The sequence below is a fragment of the Chrysochloris asiatica genome, unplaced genomic scaffold (genome assembly GCF_000296735.1).
Source record: "Chrysochloris asiatica unplaced genomic scaffold, ChrAsi1.0 scaffold00094, whole genome shotgun sequence".
NCBI lineage: Eukaryota > Metazoa > Chordata > Mammalia > Afrosoricida > Chrysochloridae > Chrysochloris > Chrysochloris asiatica.
Window position 1 is genome coordinate 5,748,788 of NW_006408612.1, and position 10,015 is coordinate 5,758,802.

Genomic DNA, 10,015 nt, shown 5'->3' on the forward strand with positions numbered 1-10,015 from the left:
TTAAAGTGTTGAAGTGCAAAGATGTCAGCTTGAGGACTAAGGTGCGCCTGACCCAAGCCATGGTATTTTCAATAACCTCATATGCATGCAAAAGCTGTACAGTGAATAAGGAGGACTGTAGAAGAATTGATGCTTCTGAGTTATGGTGTTGGAGGAGAATATTGAAAGTGCCATGGGCTGCCAAAAGAACCAACAAATCTGTTTTGGAAAAATTGCAGCCAGAATGCTTGCTCCTTGGAGGCCAGGATGGCCAAACTTCGTCTCTCATACTTTAGACATATTATGAGGAGGGACCAGTCTCTGGAGAAGGATATCATGTTTGGTAAGGTGGAGGGTTTGAGATAGAGAGGAAGACCCCCAGTGAGATAGATTGGCAAAGTAGCAGCATCAATGGGCTCAAGCGTGGCAACAATTGTGAGGTTGGCCCAGGATCGGGCAGTGTTTCATTCTGTTGTGCATAAGGTTGCTATGAGTCGGTACCAACTTGATGGCACCTAACAACAATGAGTCAGAACCAACCTGATGGCACTTACAAACAACAACAAAATATGGCCCTTGGGTCCGACATCCCACCACCACCCCCCGCCCCCCACTGCATGTATAGGGTTTCCTGAATGGCTAGTAAGTTTGCACCACAGACCTTGTGGTTGGCAGTCCAGTGCTTATCCTACAGCACCACACCAGAACTCCAAAGTTAGTAGAAATGAAAGGATAATATTTATGATGTTTTATAAACAAATGCCTTTGGCCAGTCTAGAGGGTTCTGCAGAGCCCAGAGTAAGCCCAGGTCTTCCAGTGATGGAAGCTAAGCATATGAAACTGTCTCAGGGCTTTGGATGAGGGCAGCAGGGTGGAGGTAACAACTGTTGTTAAGTCCGGGGATTTCACAAGGGTCAGTGTTGAGCTGTGATGTTAACTGAATCTAGCTTTCCAAACTTGTTGTTGTTAAGTGCCGTTGAGTCAGTTCCGACCCATAGCGACCCTGTACAGGGTTTCCAAGGGTGTAAATCTTTACGGGAGTAGAAAGTCTCATCTTTCTCCCGCGGAGCGGTTGGTAGTTTCGAACCACTGACCTTAAGGTTCGCAGCCCAATTCGTAACCACTACGCTACCTAGGACATACCATTTCTTTCACAAAAAGCTTCAGAAAGGTGACATGAACCAGGTACCATTCAGACATGCTGTGAAACAACTACATCTGATATAGTAATCAGAGCTGGGGAGCAGGGTGGTGATTAGCAAGTCATTATATGATTTGAAAGGACTTCCTGCTTTCCTGTAGGGCTCTCTACAGAATTTCCCCCATTCCGGATCCCTAGTACCGTACACTTTAGAAAATTGAATTCCCAAAATTGAATCTGCAAGCTATTCTTCAGAGACAGAACTTCGATCCAATGAAGTGTATATTGTTATCATCTAAAAACAACCCTCCTATAAATGACATACAGCACATAATTTAAATGTGGGAGGCAGCATTACTAAAGCAAATGGGAGACTGGTGTGTTTTCAGCCATCTGAGAATAAAATAAAGAGATCAAAGGGAAAGAACATTTGCCTAATTTATAGCCAAGTTCAACCTCTGTTAAGAAATCAGTATTTCATAAAGAAAACAATCCCCTTGGCTTTCCTAGAATTACTTCATTATATATGATTTTGGCAGGGCAGGACAGAGGGCATGGGTGAGTGGAAGGGAAGGAAAAACTCATAGTTTTTTGCCTTCACCAGTGGGCAGACAGACTCTGAATGCCTAAGTTTGTACTCTACCTTGTATTGTTGCCTTGTACACTGTTCACTTTCTGACCCTGGGACCAGCCAATTGTTTGCTAAAAAAGTTTGTGAAAAGATTCTATTATCTTTAAATTCCATTTTTTCACAAACTTTTTAAAGCCCCTTTGTATTTAGGGAAAAAAAACAACTGTAGTCCAGTGGAACTGATAAATTAAGGTTGAAGAAAAAGAAATCCTGTGCAGGGTCACTATGGGTCGGAACCAACTCTACGGCACTTAACAACAACAACAAATACTTAAGGGGAGTACTAGTGTGGTGCTATGAAAAAAGCACTTGACTGCTAATCTCAAGGTAGGTGGTTCAAACCCAGCTGCGCCTTGGAAACCCTATCCAGGGTTGCCATGAGTCAGAACTGACTCAAGAGCACTTAACAACACTTAGCAACAACAACAAAATATGTGTTGACTTGGCTAGGCCATGATTCCTGGTACTATGTGGTTGGCTTTTATAATCTTATGCAAGTACCCTCCATTTGGTGCTTTGTTGTAAATCCTTGTCTCAGTGCTTGTGACTCGGAGACACACAGCAACAACAACAACAACACGCTGTGGCTACAGTCCCCTTGGGAACAAGTTGTTCATGGTATTAGAGAGGCGGGATTAGAATGGGGTGTAGCTTGAGTCTCCTCCTTACCAGAAGATGCCATTCAAGTCACCACCTTGTTCAAGTGACATCCTTACTGGAGCCACCATTTTAATCTTGGAAGAGACAGCAGTACTGAGAAAGAAGCAGAGGGAGGGCCTTAATACCATGCAGAAGAAGAGATGGGCGTGTCCTCAACCCTCCCCTGGACTCTGTGGGGTGTAAAAAAGTGATGCCCTGGGGTATCACTTAAAGAGTACCTGCAGAGTCTCCCAGCACACTGGGGGAAATGGTGCTAGCCACATGTTTCTGAGTCTCAACACAGAAGGTTAAATAACTTGTCCCTGTCCCACAGGAAGTAAGAGGTAGCTGGAAGGCAGCTGTTAGTTCTACCAACCTGCCCTATTCAGGGAGCAGATAGTCTTGTTGAGGAAAGACTTAATATCCAGAAAATATCAAGCAAACCAGATACCACAAACACTCACTAGGCCCAAAATATGTGGTGAGGAAGCGGAGGGCAGACTATGTCGAGGGTGACTCGACTTGGGAAGTTTCCTGGAAGCTTGCAGATGGATAACGTTTTTTAACAGAGAGGTCAGTATAGCGGAAGCAGACATCTTCAGAGATGTGTAAGGAGTACAGAACTGCTTATCCTAGAATTCTGCATGTTCTCAGGTTGAAAAACCTGGTAATTAACGAGGAGTCCTGGTGTGGTGCTGTGGGTTAATGTGCTGAACTGCAAGGTTGGTTTGAACCACAAGATCGACGGGTTCAAGCTCACCAGTCACTCCTTGGAAACAGGGTGGCTATGAGTCAGAACCAACTCAATAGCATGTAACTACAACAACAACAATATTAACAAACATTGGTACATAAGAGAAGACATTCATATCAACACAGCTAAGTGAATCCATGAATCCAACAAAAGCCTTAAGGATTTCAGTTCTGAACAATTCCTGCTTCCCTTTTCAGTCTGTAATCCCCGCTACACCCAAATGTCCCTGTCCTGTGTTTCAGGATGTCCCTTAGTCCTCAACAAGTCCTCCTGTTGTCAGGACAAATGCATCTGTGAAGCCACGAGGTTCTTCCTGGGCTGGGCCCTCAACAAATACCCCAAACTTGAGGAGATGGTCCCAGTACCCTCTTCTCCCCTCTCATTTCACCAGTGACTTTCTGGAAACTATGCTTCAATGAAGGAAAGAGATTACAAAGATAAAAATCTTTGGCTTGGTGACAGACTGGTGAAACAGATACTTAGAGCTGATGGATCTATAAATAGATTACTACTATATATAGTAGTAACATTACTGTCTCTACTTGGGAGCAGTCTTGCTAACTTCCAGAACCAGAGGCTGGATAAGGGACACATTATGGATTGAATTATACCCCAAAATAGATATGCTGAAATTTGAACCCCTAGTACCTATGAAAGTGATCTTTTTGGGGGATCTTTGAGGATATTATCAGTGAAAGTAACATGAAGCAAGTGGCTCCTAATCCCAGCTGAATGCTGTCCTTGTGAATGAGGGGACAGATACAGAGAGACTCACAGGGAGGAGGCAGCCACGTAATGACACATCCACAAGCCAAGGGACACTAAGAGATGTCTGGGCTTAGCAGAACCTGGAAGATATAAGGCAGGATCTGCTCGTGGAATTGAGAGAGATCCCAGCCCCGCTGGTTACGGACTCCCAATGCAACAACAAACTCTTGTCTTATAAGCCACCCAACTGGTGACATTTTGTTAAGGCAGTTTTAAGAAATGTACACAGAAGGCTTCACTTTTGGGGGAGAAATGGGTTGTTTGAGGGAATGGATATAGCACAAAAGCAGGAGTTAGGAGACATGGTTTGTCACTAACTTGCCCTTTGACTTGAGGGTAGACCACTTTCTGAGCCTCACTTTCCTAATTCACCAAATAGGAATGAGCGAAGTGACATTTACATCCCTTCTCTGAGTGCATAGTCAGTTTTGGGAGAAGATAGTGGATTAGGCAAGCAGGAAATTGAGGTACTGGGCCGTTAGTGTAGTCAGTCACTGGATTACACCCATCTTATGGGCAACTTTAATATTACAGAAATTTGCCCTCCCTTTGAAATGATTGAACCAACACCACTCACAACAAATTCATCATCACAATCACCTTTATTTGCTGAACGTGCAACTTTTAAATCATTGAAAAGGCTGTGAGTCTTGTCTTGCACGAAAACCCAAAACTACTGCCATTGAGTCAGTTCCAGCTCTCAGCAACCCTACATAATATTTCAGAGACTGTAACTCTTTACAGAAGCAGAAAGCCTCGTCTTTCTCCCAAGGAGCAGCTGGTAGGTTTGAAGCACCAACCCTAAAGTCAGAAGTCTAGTGCTTATCTTACAGTGCCATCAGTTTTCCTTCCTTGCAATAAAATAAGGCCTAATAAGAGCCATAGGCACCTGTTCTGATTTACCTACAAATTCAACTTAAAGACATGCTTAAGAACAGTGTGTGTAACCCGGGGACTGCCTGTACTTTGAATGAAGCCCCTTAGCCCTGCCATGGTGTATAATGGGCAATCCCACTGGGCCAGAAAGGTTGCCTACAGTGAGGTTCCACTGCTTCCCACCAGTACTGACGTGGGTCAGATGCATCCATTACTGAGGCTGGCACTGAATCTAGTTCTGGTGTGAACTGCATTGTGGGAATGGCTTGCTGGCTACTATGTAGAAAATAAGCCATTTTTCCTACTCGCTTTTCTAGAAGTTTAGTCATGGTGATGAGATGTGCAGACATTTCTGGGCTTCATTACAGTACTACAACCTCACATGTGATTGGGGTAAAGCCTAGGCAAAGAACATAAATGCAACGCTTTACTAGGAAGGAAAAAGATGTTTAACATTAAGACAGAAGTTCTAGAAAACACAGAGCAGACCTGCAGACTAGCCCAGCTCAAGCCATGGTGGGCAGAGACACTCGCGCTGCCCACACCTACTTGGAATCTCAAGCTTCTAGATCTCAGTTCTTCTACTTCCTAGTTTAGGCAAACCATGGACATCAAACCTAGGTACACTATTTAGACTGAGAAACCCTTCCCTCGCTTCCTACTTCCAGAATTGTACTTGAAAACACAAGTTTTTGATGCCATTTGCATTTTGACTGTCATTCTGGAATTTACTGTTTCCTTTCTACTGCTTCTGCTCTCTCTAAACCAACTGTTTGACCTATTTGGTAGGTGGGGCTTTCCTATTAGGTACGGAACTAGCAAAGGTTATACAACAAACCTAAGTTATCATCCTGGGCAGAAACCTTTCAGATACCATAGGAAATCAACAGTTTCACTAACTGAAAAGGACTCATTCCAGGTAGGCACACAGGATAAAAAGGGAGAAGCAATAGGAAACTGTCTTGAGGTCATCACCTATGTAAACAAAAATCAGTATCTTTAGCAATAAACACAGAAAATCAAATGGTGAATAAATGAGAGCATCTCAAAGTAGACACTTTTCTCTTTCCCTCCTTTCTCCTGCTCCGGCTTGTCATAGGGCCGAGTGCCTAGCTCAGCTTTCTGCTCATCCTTGCTGATTTAATTCAATAAGCCGACCTGCAAACACAGCCAGGGTTCCAATGATACAGACCAGCATGAAGACCCCAAGGAGGATGTGGTCCATCACCATTGCAACGTACTTCCATTCCTCGGCCGCCTGGGAGAGAAGAAGCCGTTAGACAGAGTTTCTTGAAGGTGTCTATTTGTCTCCTACTGTTCACACTGTGCGTCAGCTATGAGCCTGGATAGTTCAGATTTTGTGTCAATATGACTGGACCAGGATTCTTAGTGGTTTGGCAATTAAGACATAGCAATCCCCTGTGATGAGATCGAATATAATATAATGACCTCTATGCTGAGATCTGCTATGAACAGCCAATCAAATGAAAGGAAGTTTCCTTAGGGGTGTGTCCTGCAACACTTTTGATCTTATAAGAGATCAAAGGGCAGAGAAGAGGGGCTTACTGCCATGAAGATAGAAGAGCCAGTAGTGGAATGTGTCCTTTGGACCTGAGGGCCCTGCACTGTGAAGCTTCTAAATCCAGGGAAAGCTTGATGCCGCATCATAGAGAGGCATACTGGGCTTACAGATGCTGAAAGGAAAGGACCTTTCAAGAGCCGACAAAGAGAATAAAGAGAAAGTCTTTTCCTAGAGCTGCCACTCTGATTTTGGACTTCTAGACTTCGAAACTGCGACAGAATGCGTTTCTGGTTGTTAAAACCAACACTTGTGGTATTGTTAAAGCAACATTCAATAACTAAGATAGGGCCTTTCTATTGTTCATTTCAGTGTCCTGAACAACCACTGCCTGGCATTAAAACCATATGCTATTTATTGTGTTCTCACTCCTGGCGACCCCTTGTGTGTCGGAGTTGAACTGTGCTCCATAGGGTTCTCCCATACGTTGTCAACATTTCTATGGATTGACCGCTGGTCTTTCTTTCCACGCGGACTGCCAATACTGCAGTTGTCAGCCAAGTGTGTTAACTATTTGCCCTCCATCATGATCCTTATTTTTTTTTAATAGATGACTTCCTAGAGTGGTCTAGAGGTACTCAAGGTACATCTTAGGTTAGCAGCTGACTTTTGGATGTCAGCCTGCCCATCAAGCCAGACCCATCTGTCTGCACCTGTGCAGTCGGTAGTTTAAACCCGGAGATACGGACTGTAGTCTGAGGCTTACGTTATTGGACTCCTGGTCGGACTTCATGGTCTCCGCGATGTACTTGACGCCTTCAATGGCGCTCTTCACTTCCGGGTGTTTGATCAGGGGAGAATGGAAGCCCACGGGCGGAGGCCCAGGCTTCCCAGAAATGTCAGAAATATCGATGTCTTCCGTAAAAATCTTTCGGTCTTGTTTTTCTCGGGATGGCCTTTTCATTGTGGAGAAAAACATGATATTTGGAATCGTTTCGATAAACACCTAACATAAAAAAGAAATCCATGTATGAGAATTATTATTGCCCAGGGGGTAAGCATCAAATTCTGGTTTTGAATTGTTGATACAACCTTGGAGAAGTCATTCAGCTTCTCTGGATCCTAGCCTCCTTGTCTTTAAAAGAAAGGGACGCTGGTAGCGAAGTGTTACAAATCAGGCTGCTAAACTCACGGTCAGCAGTTCGAAACTACCAGATGTTTCAGGGGAGAAAGATAAGGCTTTCTGCTCCCGTAAAGATTTACAGACTCGGAAACCCTTTGTAGGGTGGCTATGAGTCGCAATCAACTCCACGGAACATAACAACAACAACATGTGTGGAAGCGACTCTTCCGCACTTAACAACATGGTGCACAGCAATGATCCTGTAATGTGAGGCTTTTGCCACAGGAGGGAGCCGGTGTGCTCAGAAATGGATGAAGCTCAAGCATCAGGAGCCACAACAGGCACGGGCTTCTTCCAAGGCCTAGGAAGGGCCGCTGCAATGCATTCTCAAAGCCACGCGGTTAACGAGAGGCCTCTCTCTCCCAAAATACATAGGCTTCTGGCTTCATAAAACTGCTGCACTGTTTTCTTCCTTTTCTTGTTTCTGAAGAAACAGCAACACAGATACTGCCCTACAGCTGCCTAGCTGGCTTTACAGAAGCGAGGCTATTAATTCCTCCAAAAGGAGTACATCGCAGCAGTCGTTCTCAGTTCTGGACAAATCCTTTGCATTCTGCACAAAAGACCCTGTACTTTAAAGTGCCCTTTAAGTTTTATATGGTGTGATACTGTGTGCTAGTACACATAAAAATTCAATTATGTAAACATTGAGACCAAGTTCCTCACTAAGCTCAGTTTGGACAATCTCTTATCAGACCCCCACCTACCCTCATCCCTAACACATTTTCCAGTTCTTGACGTATGATTCTACTAGTAAAACAAAAATATATATATATATATATATATATATATATATATATATATATATATATATATATAAAGCAGGCCATTCATAAAGCAGAAGATATACACACCAAAAATTCAAGAATGTCATGACATATTAAAAGACAGTAGATTTATTAATCTTCTCTAATCAAAGAGATTCTTTCAGCCTTGGAGTGGGATTTGTTAGTTCTGTTTTTCTTCCCTCCCAGAGAAGGTTATAATCCATGAATTATTCATTCCTAAAAAGATGCCAAAGGAAGTTCCTACCATAGGCCAGAAAGGACTTTCAGTTCCTAATATCCACAGCGTTAGCTAGATTTCCATTGGTTACATGAAAGGGAGCCTTCTGCCTATATTGTTTTATATGTTTCTATAATGAGTTCAAATCTCGTAATTCACCATAATGCTTTCAAGATACATAAGAGACGCAGTCACAGTATAAACTTAGAAGTTCCTACATTAACTGTAGGTTGTTAAAAACCTGTAGGTTATAAGAAAATTATTTAGAAATGTTCTGAACTTAGACCTAAAAGTACTTGAAGAACATGGTAAACAAGCTTTATGTTGACATGTTGTGATAAAAGAAGACAGTTGATCTTGAAAACTAGTTCTGAGACATAAATCTAAGCAACCTCACTCATCTTGAAGAACAGATGTGTCATTTGACTAATCTCCAATTTTAGAGAAAAGTATAACAAAAAAGACTTTGACATCACACTGGCCTTGTTTGGTGACAAATTCATCTAGAAACAAGGCAGAGAGAAACACCAAGAGACCACTGACTTTGCCCACTGCCGACGACCTTGGACCCCAGTGTGGAGACACCTCTGTCAAGTTCCAGCCGGTTGAGCCTTCCTCCCCAGAGCTCTCATTAAAGGTCAAAGCTGAAAGTCTAAAGATTTAGACTTTAACCATTGAACAAACACTGGGACTAGAATGGCCAATTCTGATTCCCTGGTTTTAAAGCAATATTGACAGACCTTGCAGGAAAATGAGCTTATCCCGCCAAACCTCAGTAACTCAGTCATTTCTAAGATAAACTCCTCGCTCACCTTCCGCACCCACTCAGGCATGACATGGGTGCTGGGTGAACGGTGGTGCGTGTTGATGACGATCACAGTGATGATGATGGAAGCAATGACGAACACCATGGTGAACAGCATGTATTTCCCAATCAGGGGCACAGCGCTAGAGGTGGACGGGATCAGCTCCACGATCACCAAGAGGAACACAGTCAAGGACAGTAAGACAGAGATGCTCAGGGTCATCTTCTCTCCTGGGAAGAAGAAACACAGCCCATAGGGACAGGTCTGAGCAACGTCACCAGCATGTGTAAGGCATTTCATCTGTATAGGCACTCTGATTACTTCGCATAGTGTTTTCTAGACTCATCTCAAGAGGAAGCTTTGGTTTAAAAATGAGTACAATCGCTAGAATGTACACTCTATGGGGGTGAGCCACTAGCTCTCTTTTGGGGTATCTTGTCAATGCTACATAATAGTTGCTCAACAAATATTGGCTAGGTGGGTAAATGAACACTCTTTTTGTTTCTTTGTTGGAAAGCTGGATTTAGACTTAAAAAAAAATCATTTTGGAATAATTGCTACCTGTCATGAGTTTGAGAATTGGCACCATTTTTCTTTTCCCCTATGAGCAAAGAGGAAGGATCAGTAGTTGGAAAATATGGCCTTGAGGATAGAAATGATGCTGGAGATCGCATGATAGAATTCTGAAAAATCAATGATTTGTTCATTTCAAAT

The 10,015-nt window shown here is 43.2% G+C and overlaps 1 protein-coding gene across 1 annotated transcript in view; it reads right to left on the minus strand.

Annotated features, from left to right (window-relative positions):
* Positions 1–5,914: 5,914 nt before the first annotated feature.
* The window catches only part of CHRNA1 (cholinergic receptor, nicotinic, alpha 1 (muscle)), a 28,898-nt gene continuing 24,797 nt past the window's right edge, over positions 5,915–10,015 (minus strand). Inside the window, exons 7-9 of the mRNA XM_006866658.1 lie at positions 9,308–9,531; positions 7,074–7,313; positions 5,915–6,046 (exon numbers count right to left, since the gene is read on the minus strand). Coding sequence (XP_006866720.1) covers positions 5,915–6,046; positions 7,074–7,313; positions 9,308–9,531 — 596 coding nt within the window. The remainder of the gene's footprint in view (positions 6,047–7,073; positions 7,314–9,307; positions 9,532–10,015) is intronic.